We start from the raw sequence: 19994 nt of genomic DNA, 5'->3' as shown, positions 1-19994 counted from the left end.
TATATTTTTCTCTAAATTGAAAGAAAGGTCATTCACCTATCCAGTGATATAAAGTTTTTCACAATTGGTTGTCAAATCACTGAGTAATTAATTTTTACAATGAGAGGTGCAACATGGATAGCACATACCTAAATAACATAACTAAGCAAAATGATATTATTTTATGCGATTTCCACATTGCATCTCTCATTTTAAAAATTAATTGTTCAGTCACTTGACAACCGATTTTAAAAAAATTTATATCGCTGGATAGGTAAATGAGCGTTTTTTCAAGTTTTTAGATAAATGACCATTTTTTATATCGCTTTTAAATAAAAAATGGCCGATTTAAAAAAAAAACTTTGTTGACTCTTTTTATTAAAACACCCAGTATATTTTTTGTAACTTGAAAGAACGGTCATTTACCTATCCAGTGATGTAAATTTTTTTAAAATGGGTTGTCAAATGACTGTGCAATTAATTTTTAAAATGAGAGATGCAATGTGGAAATCACATAACAATATTATACAGTGCTAGTCAAAAGTCCGTACCCCCCCTCGTATCTTTTGAACGGTTATACCTATAATAGTGAAATTTGGAGATAGGAAATAAACGGGCGTAAGCTTCTTAACTAGTCATGACAGGTGACGTAATAGTGACAGATGACTTTACAGCGCCACTGTGACAGATAATTTTAAATGGGACCTTATGGCAAGTGACACCTCGTTTGAAAGGTATTGAAAATACCTATTCAGTCATACTAATATTGTTTAAGTTTAAGCTAATTTTGACGAATTAATGAAATAAATATAAAATTGTAGTTTCATTTAATTAATTAAAAATTCAAAATTCCGCCTATGATTACTTGTCAAAAAGGTTGACGTTGACGTAAAAACTACTAGAGAATCGAAAAACGTCAACTTTTTTGACAAAAAAACCATAGGCGTACATTTGAATTTTTATTAATTAAATGCGAAGCTACAATATTATATTTATTTAATTTATTCACCAAAATCAAAATCAACTAAAACACAAAAAAATTAGTATGGCTGAGTAGGTATTTTGAATACCTTTCAAACGAGGTATCACTTGCCATAAGGTCCCATTTAAAATTATCGGTCACAGTGGCTCTGTAACGTCATCTGTCACTATTACGTCACCTGTCATAACTAGTTAAGAAGCTTACGTCAGTTAATTTCCTCCATCCAAATTTCACTATTATAGGTAAAACCGTTCAAAATATAAGGGGGGGGGGGGGGTACGGACTTTTGACTAGCACTGTATATTTTATTATATCTTTTTGCTTACTTATGTTATTTAGGTATGTGATATCCACGTTGCACCTCTCATTTTAAAAATTAATTACTCAGTGATTTGACAACCGATTTTGAAAAACTTTATATCGCTGGATAGGTAAATGATCTTTCTTTCAATTTAGAAAAAAATATACTGGGTGTTCTACTAAAAAAAAGTCAACAATGTTTTTTCAAAAATCCGCCATTTTTTTCGTATTTGAAAGCGATATAAGAAATTAAATTCATTCAGACAAAACTTTTTAGTAAAATAAAACATTTCAGCGAAAACCGCATATTTCTATCTTGAGCCGTTTAGAAGTTACAGGCAGTTAAAATGGGGGAAAATATAAGTGTACACCCGGTATAATAAAAAATAACAAAACATACCTATTACATTCTTTTTGGCTCTCACACCACGTCAGATACGCAGTAAAGACTTCGCTGTCCATATTTTCTCTACAGTAGTGCTGGCACCTGGATTGCTCGGCGCAATACTTGTAGTACGGTTGGAAGACGTCCTGGATGCTGTGAAATCCTTCTAGCATATTTTCGATGCAGGAGGTGCGTTTGTGTTTCCTCATGTCGCGGACCAATGGAAAAAGAGTGTTGCGCCAGAAGACGACGTTGGAGTCCAGGATTTCTGTGATGTTTGAGAATAGTTTGTCGGTGTCGATTTCTTTGAGGAGGTTTCTGGATTGGAGGTCTTTAAGGCAAGCGAGGAATAACTGAAAAATATAAAAAATGGATGGTTACAATTTAAGTCAGTTTTTGTCGGTAAAATAATCTACTACGAATGATTATTGAAATAACATATTGTCTAACTATTCGGAGATTATTATACGAGTACATCAAACACGACATTTGCAAGAAATTTAAATTACAATGTATTTAAAGCACTCAAGTGATTTAGAACGAAGGCAAATAGTCTGTTGTATCACAGAAAGGTTACAATGAAACTAAAAAAAAATCGATTAAACGGTAATAAGAACTTCTCTCATGTACGGAACTAAATGTTGACCAGTTGAAAAAAAAAGGAGAAACCCACGAGATCAATAGTGCCACATCAACTACAGCATACTAAACACTTCTACTAGTAGACGGCTAGTCCTCCAATACCGGACCAAACCAAATCAAATGGCAAACATCAAGTTACAAGGGTTCTTCTCAAAATCAACACTAATAGTAACGAGCATAAATATTAAGGGCATCACTTCAACGAAAGAAGACATTGTATCAGAATTCTACAAGAACACGAAATATGAGGTATTTTGCATCCACAAAACCCACAGAGACCCAACTACAGCGAGACCGAAAATTTGAAGTATAAAACTGATTGCGGAGATACCACACAATAAGCATGGGACCGCACAACATGGGAATACAATAAACAGTATCGAGATCATACCTGTTTAGATCGGAAAATGTACAATAACCTCGGTGTTAAACTTCATATTTTCACCCCCAACTAATTTTAAATCATAACCCAATCAGCTTATACTGGGAGACTTAATAGTCACAATTTACTCTGGGGCTATGCAGATTGGGATGCAAATAGAGATGCAATTGAAGAATGGGCTGAAACGAGTGGCTTCACGTTAATCCATGATCCTAAATTTTCACCATCTTCTCAGAGCAAAATTTGGAAAAGAGGATATAACCCGGATATTTCTTTCTCAAGTAATAAAGTCGAAGACTGATGTACCAAAGTAGTATATGGCCCCATACCAAAAACTTTGCATACACCAATTATTAGTATATACCTCTTTCCAATTGTCAGACCATAAGCTATTCCATTCAGAAGGAGATTTAACTTCAAGAAGGCAAACTGGCAAGAGTATGCAGATATGCTATATTTTGAGCTGCTACGTCTTGAACCAAAAGTGGAGAACTACGAAAATTGGTAGAGGTAATAAAAATGTGTCTAGGAAATTTATCCCCAGGGGATGTTGTCAACAATATGTTCCCGGGATGTCCAGTGATTCCAAAGAACTAATGAGAATATACGAAATTCTATATTCCGCTGAGCAGTCCTACTCCAACCGCTGAGTCAAGCCAGAAAGGAAAAAGGGATTAAAACCTTGGAAAGAATGGACATGACACATAATAGCAAAATACCATGGAACCTTGTAAAAAACTAGGTGGTGATCCAAAAGCACATAAACCTCCTTGCAAGGTTCCAGAAAACCAAGTCGCTGCTCAACTCCTTATGAATGAAAGAACTAAAAACCGATATAAGGACACAAATACTAGAAGAAGGTTGAATCAAGAGACAAATCAACTAGGAACTCCTTTTACATTAAAATAACTCCACGACGACGCGACGTTATGAATAGGTTAAAAAATAGGAAAGCTGCAGGTGTGGATGATATATGCAGTGAACAAATAAAGCATCTAGGCCAAGGAGCAAAAAACTGGATCTTGGGACTCTATAGTACGTATTGCAAAGCCTGCAAAATTACAGAATTATGGAGAAAATCTAAAGTAATAGCCTTGTTAAAATCACGAACAACCCAGAAAGTCCCAGTAGCTACATACCTATTTCGATATACGAAATACTTCAAACTATACGAAAGACTCATCCTCAGCATAATGGAAAAAAGTGTCGACAAACACCTCATCCCACAACAAGGAGGACTCAGACCCAGCAAATTCAACTGCACCGGTCAAATTCTCGCACTAACAGAACACATTGAAGAAGGCTTCGAAGAAAGGCTTATAACAGGAGCTGATTTCGTAAATTTGACAGCAGCCGATGACACAGTAAGACATTATATTACTCCACAAATTGTAGGACACTATCAATGACCACCATCTAGGTAAGATTGTTTATTCCTTGCTGCAAAACAGACGTTTTTTTGTCATGCTAGATGGCAAAGTAAGTAGGTGGAGAGTTCAAAAGAACGGACTCCCACAGGGAAGTGTTTTAACACCAAGAGTTTTTTCAAAATTAAGTTGTTTATTTCATTTTCAAAGTAAAATAATTTAGTGCATTTTAAATATTATATCTTAAGCTTTAAAAGACACATATAAAACTGTAATACCGCAATTTAAACTTGAGTAATATCCTCTTAAAAGTGGTAGTAATTATCTACAAAGTTCTTAAAAATTGAATTTTTGGTCGTATCATTTGAATAAAAATTTTGAAATTTTTTTGAATACAACTTCGTTTAGTACGATGTCTGAAAAGTAATTTGTGTTAAAGTCAGATTTTTATGTAATATAACTATAAAATAGGTTTAATGTTCTTCTTTCAATTAAAATTTGTAAAATTTACTTTGATCAATTGATTAAATAGCTATGTTAAATTAAGTCAATCACGCGCTCCGCCGAACGCTGACCTACAGTGCGCCACTGTTTGTGAAAGGGGTGAATGAGTCAAGCGTTATAAATAAAACATTATAGAAGCTGTATATTTAATGTTAGAAAAATGTTAAGATATGATTTTTTATGTAAAATTTTCTGAATTTTTCAATGGTCACGTAAATTTTTTTTCTAAAATTTATATTTTCGTAGGTATTTTAAAAAACAACTTATTTTACATTTCATTTCTTTAATCAAGATGAGCACCGAACGCGTTAATAAAAAAAGAAGAACCCACTTTTTGGAGTAGAATTTTTTGTTTTTTTTTTGTTTATTATACATTTCTTAATGAAATTGTAAAATGTTCCATCTTGTTTGATCGCTTCCGTAATTAAAAACTCCATTGACTCCACTATTAAAAATAAAAAGAATTAATACTGTTAAAATGTTGATCTACTGAGACGAAAACGAAACGTTTAAATTCTTTTCATTTTATTATGACAATGTAAATACTCACATCCGTAACCACCTTCAGAGTTTTAATGTAGGCAACTTCAGTTTTAATTAACTCCCACAAGGCCGTTTGTTGTTGTTGCTGCTTCTCGTTGAGGTCTGAAACAAAACGAAAGTATGACAGAGCACTTTTTTCTCTCCCTTAAGAGATTATTATTTTAAATGACGACTTTCCACGGAAAGGTTTGTACTTAACGGGTTTTATCATTTAATTGTTAGAGAGTTAAAGGATTGTATTCGAAAAATGAAGTTTTTGTGATACAAAAAGACAATGTGAATGAAATAAGAACATTTTTTAATTTAAAGATTAAAGTTTTTTGCACCATAATGTGTAGAAAACGTGTATTATACAGGGTGTTTCATTAATAATTGTCCATATAGTAACTGGAGAAACCTTAGCTCAAAATATGAAGATTTAACCTAAAACACTTAAATAAAATGTAGTTCCTTACTGAGTTACAGGGTGTTTTATCTAAAAATTTAAAAAATATTTTTGCTCAGCATTTTAAAACTGTTCAACATATCCTTTTTATACTTGGCAGAAAGTGCGACTTCTATACAGCCTACTAAATTATGATACACAAACGTTTCTAGCCACTACCAGAGACGTACGACAGGGGATAGTGAATGGTTGACCCTTCTCAAATTCTACGCCACTGGAGGAATTACTATTTTAGTGCCATTTTTAGATTCACCAATACTTTATACGTAAATAATATACTCCTCATTGGTAACGATAAAGTTATTAGTTTTCGAGATATTTGAAGTTAAATATGAAACGGCACAGTTATTTTGATTAATTTATGATATGATTCATATGATTAAAATTTAAAAATTATTTGTAGACAGTACTTTAAAACTATTTGGCCTATCCTTATCATACTTGGCAGAAAGTGTAGGTACTGTACACCCTACTAAATTAAGATAAATAAACTTTTCTAACTAGTACCAGAGGCGTACGACAGGGGATATTTGCTGGTTGACCCTTCCCAAATTCTACGCCACTGACGAAATTGCTATTTTAGTGTAATTTTTTGATTTTCCAATACTTTTTACGTAAATAATATACTCTTCATTCGTAACGATAAAATGATTAGTTTTCGAGATATTTGAAATTAAAAATGAAGGGATACACTACACTAATCAAAATAACCGTGTCGTTTCATTTTTAACTTCAAAGATCTCGCAAACTAATGACTTTATCGTTACGAATGAAGAGGATATTATTTTCATAGAAAATATTGGAGAATCCAAAAATTAAACTAAAATAGCAATTCCGCCAGTGGCGTAGAATTTGGAAAGGGTCAACCATTAACTTTCCCCCGTCGTACGCCTCTGGAAACAGCCAGAAACGTTATTTTAACATAATCTAGTAGTTTGTACAGTACCTATACTTCCTGCCAAGTATGAAAAGGATACGTCTAATAGTTTTAAACTGCTGAGCAAAAATAGTTTTTAAATTTTTAGATAAAACACCCTGTAACTCAGTAAGGAACCACATTTTATTTACGTGTTTTAGGTTAAATCTTCGTATTTTGTGCAAAGGTTTTTCCAGTTACTATATGGACAATTATTAATGAAACACCCTGTATACACAAAAATGTGTCGGGATAACAAGTAAAAAAAATCACGTTTGAATTGCTACGAGAGTTTCATAAGATTCGTAAGATTGATCGCAATTGTAAGAATGATTCGCAATTTCGTAAGATTGATCCTTTAAGAAAAATTCCCTTGACGAAAAAGAAGAAGTATTCAAGTCGGGAATACTCGAGAGTCATGAACATCAGATATAAACAAATATATACAGTGATAAACGCGCTAATAACCGAAAAAATAACGTAATAGACGAAAACCATATTAAGTTGAGAGATGAAAAGAGATGAAACTGGTAGAGGTAGGAAATTTAGTAATAAAAACCTATAAATTTACATTATTCTTTTTTCTTCTACGGCAATACAGTCCAAATTGAGCCGGACGCCAAACGCGCTAATAACCGGAAAAATAACGTAATAGACGAAAACCATATTAAGTTGAGAGATGAAAAGAGATGAAACTGGTAGAGGTAGGAAATTTAGTAATAAAAACCTATAAATTTACATTATTCTTTTTTCTTCTACGGCAATACAGTCCAAATTGAGCCTTTGCCTCCTTTATTTATTTGCATCCACCCTTGTTTGTCTGTGGCTGCTCTTCTTCATACACGGACTCCTAAAAGTGCTTGTGTGTCGTCGCTTACTGTGTCTTCCCAGTGCTTTCTTGGCTTTCCAACTGGTCTCTTTCCCTGCATTCTAACGTTCAGTGCTCTTTTTGTAGCCTATACTCTCCCACTCTTATTTTCACATATCCGGCCCATTGCAATCTTTGTATTCTAGTAAAGTCTGACTAGGGGTGTTTCCTTATAAAGTTTATAAAGCTCGTTGTTGTATCGAATTCTGAAGATTCCGTTTTCCCTCACAGGTCCTAGTATTCTTCTCAGTATTTTCCTTTTGAATGTGATGAATTTGTTTTTGGATGTTTCTTTCAGGACCCATGCTTCACTGCTATAGCATGCTAATACAGTGATGAGCGCGCTTATAACCGGCAAAATAACGCAAAAGATGGAAGACATATCACCGGTCCGGAATAAGAATGACGTAACTGCAAAAAGCCAAAATTCTCAGGAGAGCAAACAATGATCTTTAAATATGTAAAATAGGGATGAAATGAGAAGTAATCGCCTAGGAGAATGGGTATGGCGTTTATTCTTACAATGATGGCTTTTGTTTTTATCCCGGTTGGTGCAAATTTCATGATCTTAATTGAATCCTCCCATTTTCAGCCCTTTTACAATCGCGTCATTCTTTCATTTTTTAATTTTCATTCATTTTTTCAAAATTTAAAATATTGCTTAAATAAAGAGTAACCGCCCGGGTTACTCTTAGTATCAAGGGCATTAAATATGTTTATAGCCTAAGAGCGACAAGCTTATAAACTTGAGGGACTCTGGCCCGACAGTTTATATGTCGCCCGAAGGTATAAACATCTAATAATGCACGTGGTGCATACAAAACTTTATGTCATACCGTTTCATAGCATCAATTAAAATTTTAATTTTATTTTTTTATATTAATTAGAAGTAATATTGTATCACAGCAGGTATTTAGTACCGTTGCTAGGAAAGTGATGTTCGTTAGCAATTTGTTATTAAACTAAACAAAGTTTTTCTATGTGACATTGTCAAAAAAAAGTAAGAATGCAAGGGAAATTCGATATTTCTGAAGATATAGTTAAAAAAGCCAAAAAAGCGACTCAGAATCTGTTACCGAAAAACCACTAAACTTATTATTTCCTAATAGTAGGTGAGGAAAGTATGCTAAATTTGCAGTTACTGGAGCGTTAGGAGGACCTATTGAGTTAGGTCCTAAAACCAAAAAAAGTTAAGTTTTTCATAAAGTGGGGGAATTGCCATTTTTTAATTTAATTTTTCATTTTTAACAATCGTTTTGTCCGATTATACCGCCATCTATCCATAATTCGAAAAAATGTCGCGAATAAAAGTTGCTTATTTTTATGTAAAGAATCCAAATCTGCAATAAAAATTGGGGCTGCTATTTAAGATTTTAAAGTAACCTCCCACCCCACCTCCGTGGGGGGTCGTGTTGGGCGCCATTCGATAGATTTTTCACAAATATTGAATGCGTGTATTTGCAGATTTTCGATCTGATGTTCATTTCGGGAAATATCGCGGGGTTCGTATACTTTTAAACTTACCCCCCCCCTCTCCGTGTGGAGTCGTGTTTAGTATCAATTGATAGATTTTTGAAAAATATTGATTACGTATGTTTTAGTTTTTCGATCTGACGCTCATTTCGCGAAATATTCGCTTTTTTTGTGCAATTTTGTGACTCTCATTTCCTTACGTCCCGCTCAAATCGTCAGATTTTTGAAATATACACTCTTTTGCTTGTACTTTACTTACCTTATCTTAATCTCACGATTTCGAGATTTTCTAAGGATAGATTTTTTTTCGTACCCCCCATAACGAACTCCCCTGTATTAATAGTCAATATATGGTAGAGGTACATTTACGCGCTCGAGTAACTGCAAAAATGCCCGCTTAAGCTCCCCTACCATAAGGTTTTATTATGTAATTTGCAATTTATTTAAATTTTGCAATAAATTGTTTCGTTTTATGTCATTATATTTTATTTTATAATATTAACGATTGATCCAGTTTCGGTAAATTGTAATTGTTATTGACATCTTCTGACTCTTTGTAAGGTTTATCCATAAAATTTTACAATTTTCAGGGACAAAAATATTTCTATTTTATTCTATTTGTACTGTTTATTAATTATTTCACAATTCAGTTTTACATAATTTTAGTAGCAACTACAAACTTGTAATTATCTCCAAAAACATAAGACGCTTGATTATAATTACTCTTTATTAAGTCATCCACAGTTCTTTCTCAGATAATAAACTACAATAAGAATTTGCGTCGTTACGCGTCTGTTTTTGTAGCGAAAGCCGAACGGTCTAACTAAGTTGTGACGGGTAAGTTGGAAACTGGAGGAAACTTTAATATAAACTTTATTTTACAAGTCCTTAAAAATCAAGACACATTTCGTTCATGATAATTTTTGACTTAATTTGAAAAGTTGGAGGATAAGAAGATTCTTTGAGATAAGTTACAAAAAAATTGTTTGAACTATTTTTATTTATCTACTCAGGTCCCTTAATGTAATTACTTTTAAGAAATTACTTAATTAGAAGAGTTTTTTATTAAGAAAACTAATAGGTTTTTTAATCCTCATAAACTTGAGTGGGGTGTAGGTACACCTAAGCCATCAATTCTACTAAATAAAAAAGAGTGTGTATACTTGGTACGCACGTAAGAAGTTATAGTCCTATTATTATGATTTTAACGATATAAATATATTTTAAACAGTTTATTTGTATTTTTTTAAATATTAAACTAATTTTAATACTGAAAATACAGTATGCGGCAAAATAAACAGTACTGAAATGAATATTGAAATGTTTATGAATATTTATATATCTAGTATACATGATCTAGCATTGCAAACATTATTCACGACGACGCATGTTCCCGATCAAACAGATGTTAAAGACGCCCTCTGATCAATGGCGGATCTACGGGGAGGGACAATGAGAAAATTTTCTCCCCTAGCAAGGTCCAAAAATAAAAAATAAATTCTTTCAAAGCTAAAAATATATTAGCTGATATGAAATCGAAACCACAGAAAGACAAGTTCAACCCAATATACCCGATAGTTAGGAAAATTAAGGGAACTTAATGCCAGTAAGTAATTATTTATGTATTTTATAGAATCTGAGTTTATCTTTCTTATGTCTAATGGTTGGTTTTCCATTGGAAATTCCCCCTAAGGCAAATTTTCCCTCCCAAAGCAAATTTTTAGATCGGCCACTGTCTCTGGCACGAACAAGTAATTAACTCTATTTCGCAATTCCGAAATGGCAGATGGTGGGTCTGTCAGACTTCTTCAGCATTCCCCATATGTACGCATCTGGTGGTGTTAGTGCTGGTGAGTGGCAACAAAATGATCACGAAGTATTTGAAGAGACTCACTGGTGGTGTGACAGGTTGTCCCATCCTGCTGAAACTATTTTTGATTTTAAGCTTGGACAGTTTTAGTGACCTTTTCCGTATGACCGAAAATATTTTACCACCATAAACATTTTTCTGCAAAACTGAGAACCATTCTGAAGCACCTAACATTATCATGACATTCAGTTTCAGTTTGTTTAGGACTTTCAGTTTGTTTAGGAGCCTGACATATACAAATTTGAGGAATACGAATTTCAGGACTATTTATTTTGCCGGATACCGTAATACCAAAAATTAAAAACAACGGTAATACGTCATTTGTTATGAACTGTAGCCTCTCCGCAATTACTTTTTTTTTGATGAATCGTAGAAAATCCAAAAAACGTCAAATTTTCTATAAATTATTTTTAATTTTCTTTTCATTATATTTTAATACTAAGTATCCTATTACCAACGAAGAGAAATCCAAAGACACAAACATTTATTTACTAAAACTACCAAAAAACTTTTTCACAGTTTATTTACAATAACTAACTTCATACTGTCGGTATGCGCGTACTTCTTTCTGTTGCTTTTATAAAAATTTACTTTCAACATTTTTCAATGAGGTATGACTTCAATAAAATAAATGTGAAACTAATTTTTATTATACGAGGGGGGCAAAATTATGGAATACGTTAATTTTCTCTAAAATGAACGATTTTGGGGAGAAATCTCGAAACAGGTCGATTTTTATTTTTAAATTGCAATATTTTGACATATATTTCAGACTAGCGACGTCATCCATATGAGCGTGATGACGTAATAGATGATTTTTTTAAAGGGATAGCTCAATGGTCGTGTGGTAGCTCATTTGAAAGGGTATGCCATTCTATATTCAGTGATGTGAACATTATTTTCATTATGTATACAGGGTGACCAAAAATATTTTTTTAATTTAATTTATTGACGCAAAAAGAAGAACGTATGTAATTTATTTATTTCAAAACACATTCTATTGCTGTCAGAAAATAAAATAAAGTTTATTTGGGAAATGATTGGCATTTTTTTGGAAAATGTTTATTTGTGAAATAAACACTTTTTTCTATTTTCTAACAGCAGTACAATGTATTTTGGGGTAAATAAATTACATACGTCCTCCTTTTTGCGTCAATAAATTTAATTCCAAAATTATCTTTTTGGTCACCTGTATAGGTAATGATAATAATGATAATATTACTGAATAGAGAATTGAATACCCTTTCAAATTAGCTACCAAGCAACCCCTATTCCCCCTAAAAATAATCATCGACTACGTCATCACGCTCAGATGGATGACGTCACAATTATGAAATATATGCCAAAAAATTGCAATTTAAAAATAAAAATCGACCTGTTTTGGGATTTCTCTCCGAAGTCATCCATCTTAGAGAAAATGATTTTAGTCCATAATTTAACCCCTCTCGGTATATAAGCATTATGTAATTATCAGCTGTTTTAATAAGTGATGTATGATGTAGTGAATTAAAGATTTTGTATTAATCACGACTGACTATTTTGATTGTAATAATCAAATAAATATATACAAATAACAGTGCAGCACTTATCATGGGCAATCCTCTATAGACTAGGACGGATCTGTTTTGAGGTGGATGTGGGAGGTGGCATTCGGAATTTTTGAAGATAAAGTTAGGTGACAACTTCAGTAATTATAATTGACCTATGCTCCTTCTCAAATATGCCCGGAACATTAATAAAGAAATTTAAATATTTAAAAATTTCGAAAAATATCGAGTTTTTTCTATTTTCATTGCATATAACTTTAAAACTATTCATTTTGGAACAAAGTCGTAGGGAAAGAAAATAAAGATTATTGAATTTTGTATAATATTCGACTGGTTTAAAATGTCTTAAATTATTACCCTTTCTGCAAGATAGCAATAAATAGAAAATAAGAGGGCAAAAAAGACTGTTTTTATTCAATGTTTTTCAACCACTTAGAATCTTCATAATTGACTTAGAAAATTCTTACAACATACTTAAACTGTCCACCAAAGTTTATTAAAATCGACCTAATAGATTTTGCAGAATAATATTGCAATCTAATTTTTTTTTTAAGTTCAAATTTTTTAAAAACTTTCTGAAGGAAAAGTAGATCATTTAGAAGTTTGCTAAGTTTTTTACATATAAAGAAGTTCTCTACCTATCTAATACACGTTAGAGAATTAAAATCGGATTATTTAAGCAGCCTCAGCACTGTTTTAAAATTATAAACAATATTTTGGCTTATAAACAAATCGAGTGAGTACGTTTGAGTTGGAATAAATTCATTTTTTGAGAATGGGAGACTCTGGAGGTAAATCCCGAAACAGATCGATTTTTATTTTGAAATTATAATTTTTTGGCATTAATATCATACTAGTGACGTCATCCATCTGGGTGTGATGACGTAATCTAAATATTGAAACCAATTTAATTAAAAAAAATTTAATTCAAACCCTGTATAAATAGTTATGTTATTGTTTATATTAGTGAATACAAAATTGAATAGCCTTTCGATTGAGCTATCACACGGCAGCTATTCTCATTTAAAAAAATCATCGATTACGTCATCACGCCCAGATGGATGACGTCACTAGTATGATATGTATACCAGAAAATTCGAATTTAAAAATAAAAATCGACCTGTTTTGGAATTTATCTCCAGAGACGCCTGTTCTCGAGAAAATGAATTTATGCCAACTCAAACGTTCCCACTGTATTATTTGTTTTATAAGCCAAAAAATTGTTTAAAATTTTAAAACAGTGCTGAGGCCGCTTAAATAATCCGATTTTAATTCTTTAAAGTGTATTAGATAGTTAGAGAACTTCTTTATATGTAAAAAAAATTGCAAACTTCTAAATGGTCTACTTCTTCTTCAGAAAGTTTTTAAAAAAATTCAACTTTAATAAAAAATAGATTGCAAAAGTATTCTACAAAATCTATCAGGTCGATTATAATGAAATTGGTGAACGATTTTAGTATGTTGTTAGAATTTTCTACGCGAATTACGAAAGTTCTAAGTGCAACCAAAGTGGTTGAAAAACATTGAATATAAACAGGCCTATTTTGTCCCCTTATTTTGTATTTATTGCTATTTTGCAGAAAGGGTAATAATTTAAGAGACTTTTAACCAGCCGTTTTATATAAAATTTAATTATCTTTATTTAATTTCCCTACGACTTTGTTCCAAAATGAATCGTTTTAAAGTTATAAGCAAAGAAAATAGAAAAAATCAATGTTTTTCAAAAATTTTAAATATATACTTTAACTTTTTATTAATCATACTGAAGTAAAAGTTTTTCTATTAATATTCCGGGGACATTTGGGAAGGAGCATAAGTCAGTTATTACTGCTGAAGTTGTTACCTAACTTTTTCTGCAAAAATCCGAATGCCACTTCGCACATACAAAAATAGACCTTTTTTCACAGACCCGCCCTGGTCTACTAAGCATATTACATACTATCTAATAACTAATAGAATGGATAATCAATAAACGATTTCAAAACCACCCGAGTTAGACCGGGAGATCTTAGATAGAAGTTGAGTCACGATTTTATGAGACCTGTCCTTTGCAATACTAAAAGGTTAGAGGAGCTATTTACAATTTGTGAAAAAATCCACGGGTTTTCTGTGATATTTTCTTGTTAAAATTAGATTTTCCATGAAAAAAAAACGAGTTGTTGGAATGAGTTTCTGAGTTCTGCCATATCCATACAATGACGGAATACTACCGATTTTATGAAAAAAAATTGAAGAAAATCATGAAAATTTCATTACTTTCATTATGTGTTTGTATTATTATATATTTTTATATGTTAATTTATTTTATTTATTTATTTATAATTTTATTATTAATTATTTTATTTAATTTAATTATATTTTTATTATAGAATTATTTTTTATTTATTTTTATTTATTATATTTTTTTTTTTAATTTTAATTTAATTATATTTTTTTAAAATATACTGATTTAATAATTGATTTTAATATTGATTTTGCCCGGCGCCATCTATTAATCACTTACCTTACTAGCTCAGTTATAATGTGAAACCTGCATGAAATCTCCTATCTGTGGAGGTGTGAGAAAAAGATTTCTGAAATATCAACTAAACAAACGACACAAAAATAAAGCTATGAAATGGTGGATAAATAACAAAAAATAAGAAAATTAAAAAGATTGACTTTCGATCATGATCAATTAAAAATATCAACTGTTCAGTACAACCTTTCACGATGTAATATGAAGATACACCAAACTGCTATGAAGTCTCTTCGGATCCAAGAAGAAACCAACTCCTTCTCCTTCACTGGAACAATGTTCTAAATATGGTAGATACCCGCATCAGAATACTTTTTCACTTTTCTTATAAAGTTGAGGGTCATTTTTGAAAATTTTTTCTTCATTATGAAGATTATTTATACAGGTTAGTAGAATAAAAGTTTTTTAATTTAAAATTTTTTAACGATTTACCGCATTTTTCTCAAAAATTTGCGGAGCTACTTATAACAAGGTGTTGCCTGTTCAAAAGCCTGCAAAAGTCTCCTCAAAATGGATTCTTTTTGGCTTGGCGTCCCTTCACAGCCAATGGAAATTAATTATTAATAACAATCCTTGCTATGAAAATTTGAATTCACCAATCAAAAAATTCCAATAAATTTGACATTTCATCAAAATAATAATTTTGATGAAAATTTTGGAAATATGAACCCAAATTGTGATTCTATCCTAATCTTTGGGTATAATCTAACCTGGGATTTGAATAGATTAAACTTTCTAGTTCATTTTGATATAATTTCCTTCTTGCTAGGTGCCCTTATTAAAGTTCTATTAGGGTTCACTTCAACGTCCGACACTTCATTTTTAGTTTCTTTATCACTTACACTCACATATTAAAATTCAAATATTTACACAATTACTACATACAAAGGATTGAAATAACTTTCAATTTACACAAAATAAATCAGCAATTGAATATGCATAAGCCATTTCCTCAAAATATCATTCTTATACGTTAATTTGACCTATAGTTTCGACACTTGTCAAAGCTATGATTCTATTGAACTATTTTCCACATTTTTCTTTAAAATTTATACTAATACTATTAATATTGAACTAACTATTTTTCTCAAAGTTTAGATTGATGTCTACTTCAACATAATTTCACAAATCTACACATGCAGCTAAGTGATGCAAGACGTATCACCTTAACGAAGTTCCTTTCGAAGTGACTTTTGGAAACATGGAACCTTTTGATGATTCTTACGAACAAATAAGGCTATTGTATGATACAAATAGAAGTAATTCTCTGGTAAAACTCAAAATTCAAATTATTATATGTTGTAGTTACTAATTTCTAATTTATATGTCATTGAAATATCATCTTTGATATAGGATTACCTATTTTGATTTCTTATGTAATTCTACCTTTATACACTTAAATAAAACCATCTTATAACTATTTAATTATTACTAAGTGCTCTCCCAACTTTAGTTCTTTTTATAATTCTCATTCTTCTCAACCTTCCAATCAACGATACCCCTCAAAAGTGGCAATAATAAAAAAAATTATCCATATACTTTGGGCTTTATTAAAATTACTAAATTATCTATTATTTTAACTATTCTATGATTTGAGTATCTTAAAAAATCATAATAACTATTTAAAATCATGACAATTGCCCTAAATGAAAAATTGATAATTTTTCTTAAGTAAAATTTAAATTTTTCATTTAAAATTTTAACTATTATATAAATTATATTTATTTAAAAAAAATTACTTATCCTATAAACTTTAATCTATCCTTGGTAATATTTATACAAATCGTTTATATTAAAAATGCCTCTAAATCCTCCTCCATTTATTTTAAGACCCGCTAAATCTAATTCTCTTAATAATATTTCAATATGTTTTAGGTGTGAAAATTCGTCTTTTGAAAGTATAAGGATATCGTCTATATAATGAAGAATAAAATCATCATATTTATCTAAAATATTATGAAGAGCACGAACTAAAGCACTACATGAACTTTGCAAACCATAAGGCACAACACAAAATCTGTACAGAACACCATCTATCATGAAAGCTGTATAATCTCTGGATTCATGGGCTAAAGGAATTAACCAAAAACTATGTCTCAAATCTACTTTGCTATAATATTTTGCCCCCGTTATTCTCCCGAAAATAGTTTCCGTTGTAGCAGGTGCTTCGTATTGCGGTATGGTGTGATTATTTAAATTTCTTGCATCTAGACAAAGTCTTAATTCTCCACTGCTCTTTTTGACTACAACAATTGGATTTATTATTCTTGAATTACATTTTTCTATTATTCCATTTTCTAACATCTTTTCTACCTCTCTATTTACCTCACTTCGGTATCTATATGGTATCGGATATGTTTTCGGTCTAAAATCTTGGATATTTCTAACTTCTATTTTGTGAACATAATCACTAGCAAATCTATTTTCCTCATTTATGAGTCCTTCATACTTTAATAATATTTTCTTCACTTCTCCTATCCACTCTTTCTTACATATTACTTCCTCCTCCATTATATCCATACTACTTTTAACACCTCATCATCAACATCTTCATATAATACATTATTAATATCTATATAATCATTATTTATCAATTCATTGCCCTTTTCTGGACTTAATTCATTAAATATTTCATTATCCTCCATATACATTCTCCTCATATTCATCAATTCCTTGCCCTTTTCTGGACATAATTCTTCCTCAAATTTCACATACTCCTTCTCTACTTGTACCAAACCTTTCTCATAATTGATTACCATACCCATTTTGTCTAACATATCCGATCCAATCATAATATCATATTTCATCTTATCAATGACAATCAGTTGTAGAATATAATCTTTTTTAATTAATTTAATATGACCAACAATACTTTTATTAACATGTGTAATCGTTTTATTATTTGCACCTACTAAACTTAACTTAGGAATTTTAAAACATGAATCTTCTAAATTCAAATTTTTAATGACATCTTCACTAATTAAGGAAATCTCTGACCCTGTATCCAATAAAACTTTAAAATATTTACCACAAAATTGAACTTTAATAAAAAATTAATCCCCTGAACTTTTTCGATACAACATTAGCTCCCATGTCCAAAAATTCCCTATGATGCTCGTACAGTTTGGTTGCTATATTGCCTAGCAGGTGCGATCTACAAAATTCTGTTCAAATGACTCCATTTGAACACCTGATGACGTTGATGGTTGATCAGAAATTTCACCATCCATGACTATATTATTTACACTAAATTGTGCCCTATTATCACTATTTCTACTATTTTGGTTGGAAGGCTGATTCGAACTCGAATTACCCATATCTCGTCTTGGTGATCGTCTGCTATCACCATTATTATCATTATTATTGTAAAAATTATTATTACCATTAGAGTTATTTCTATCACCATTATTTCTATAATTATTATCTCTGTAATTATTATATCCCCTATTATTATTATTATTTTGGTTATAATTATTATAACCTCCACGTCCATTGTTATTTCTATTATTATTATAATTATAATTTGATCTATTATTTTGACTTATGTTTTGATTGTTATAGTTATTGTTATTATTATTGTTATTTTTATTATTCCAAGTTTGATTATTGTTATTATTATTATCATATCTGTTGTCATTGTAATTATTACTATCAATAAAATTTTGAAAATTGCCATTATTATTATTTCTGCTTCTATAACTTTGAAAAGCTTTTTCCTTTTCAATAAGAAAATTGCAGAGCATGTTGAAGTCGGTAAAATGGAAATTTAGTCGGATATTCTCTATCTGACTTTCAAATTGGACTATTATGTGGTTCACCAGTTCCTTCTCTGTGAGTTTTCCATCCAGATACTGGGCAGCACTATATAATCTCATAGCATACAGATGCATGCTTGTTCTAGAGTTGGAGTTATATCTTCCTCCAAACAATTCTGCTCTCACAACTTGTTGTCTGGACTGTCCCCAGAAAAATTCCAAAAACTTCACTTTAAAACCATCAAAATCTTGGATCTCATTCTCCACATTCGTATACCAAATCAACGCTTCACCCTTCAGCTGATTTCTAATGACTTCACGAAATTCATCGAAGTCATTGTATTGCAAATATTTGGTTGTGAGTATACGAATAAATGGTACTGGATGTTGAGATTTATAGTCCCCATTAAAATAAATTCTGTTCTCCGATGTTTCTATAGTATGGACTATTGTTCCTTTTGTTGTATTCCTAATCTTCTTCTCCATCTTTTCTATCTCTTGTTTAACTTCTTTTACTTCAAACTTTAATTTATTCTCCAATTGATCCTCCTTTTCCTTGGATGTTTTCTGATCTTTCTTGATTTGATTTATGTTTTCATCTACCATGATGAATCTTCTGTTCGTCCACTCTGCTTCCTTTTCTATATCTTCTTCTACTATATTTATTCTTTCTTTATGTTGTTGTATTTGTGTTTTAATCTCTTGATTTTCAACAGTCAATTTAGTTTCTAAATTTTCATGTTTACTCATGATCTCTCCGTACAACATTTTCACTTCTCCAATACTCTTATTTATTCTCTGTTCCATTTGTTCTTCTATTCTTTTAATGTTCTCTTCAAGTTTCTTTTCCAACCTCTGACTATTTTCTTCTGCTTTTGTGTTATTTGCTTCTAACTTGTCTTCCATCTTTTGACTATTTTCTTCTAATTTTTCTTCTACCCTTTGACTATTTTCTTCTAATTTTTGTTCTACTTTTTGACTATTTTCTACTAATTTTTCTTCTACCCTTTGACTATTTTCTACTAATTTTTGTTCTATTGATTTACTATTTCCCTCTAATTTAGTTCCCATTTTCTTGTTGTTTTCATCTAAGTGAATTAATTTTCTTTCTATTTTATTATTATTTTCTTCTATCTTTGTCAATATTAATTCCATGAATCTTTCAAGCTCGGATTTTTCTTCTTTCTGTTCCTCTCCTTCCTGTGTCGTCTTCGAAACAGATCTACGTCCATCTGCCATTTTGTAGAATATATCAGACTCAAAATTTTAATATTGATTATTTAATATGTGACTATTTTGCCCTATATTTATCTTATCGTCCCACGTTGGTTGAGCCAATTATTATATATTTTTATATGTTAATTTATTTTATTTATTTATTTATAATTTTATTATTAATTATTTTATTTAATTTAATTATATTTTTATTATAGAATTATTTTTTATTTATTTTTATTTATTATATTTTTTTTTTAATTTTAATTTAATTATATTTTTTTAAAATATACTGATTTAATA

General features: G+C 30.8%; 1 protein-coding gene across 1 annotated transcript in view; it reads right to left on the bottom strand.

The window, feature by feature from the left end:
- LOC114334762 (pleckstrin homology domain-containing family G member 5) overlaps nucleotides 1–19994 on the bottom strand; it is a 1826648-nt gene that overhangs the window by 373252 nt on the left and 1433402 nt on the right. Inside the window, exons 12-13 of the mRNA XM_050649705.1 lie at nucleotides 5092–5186; nucleotides 1662–1999 (exon numbers count right to left, since the gene is read on the bottom strand). Of these exons, the coding sequence (XP_050505662.1) occupies nucleotides 1662–1999; nucleotides 5092–5186 (433 nt within the window). The remainder of the gene's footprint in view (nucleotides 1–1661; nucleotides 2000–5091; nucleotides 5187–19994) is intronic.

Source organism: Diabrotica virgifera, chromosome 4, assembly GCF_917563875.1.
Source record: "Diabrotica virgifera virgifera chromosome 4, PGI_DIABVI_V3a".
NCBI lineage: Eukaryota > Metazoa > Arthropoda > Insecta > Coleoptera > Chrysomelidae > Diabrotica > Diabrotica virgifera.
The sequence above is the reverse complement of the archived record's forward strand: the minus strand, read 5'-3'. Positions and strand labels throughout refer to the sequence as shown.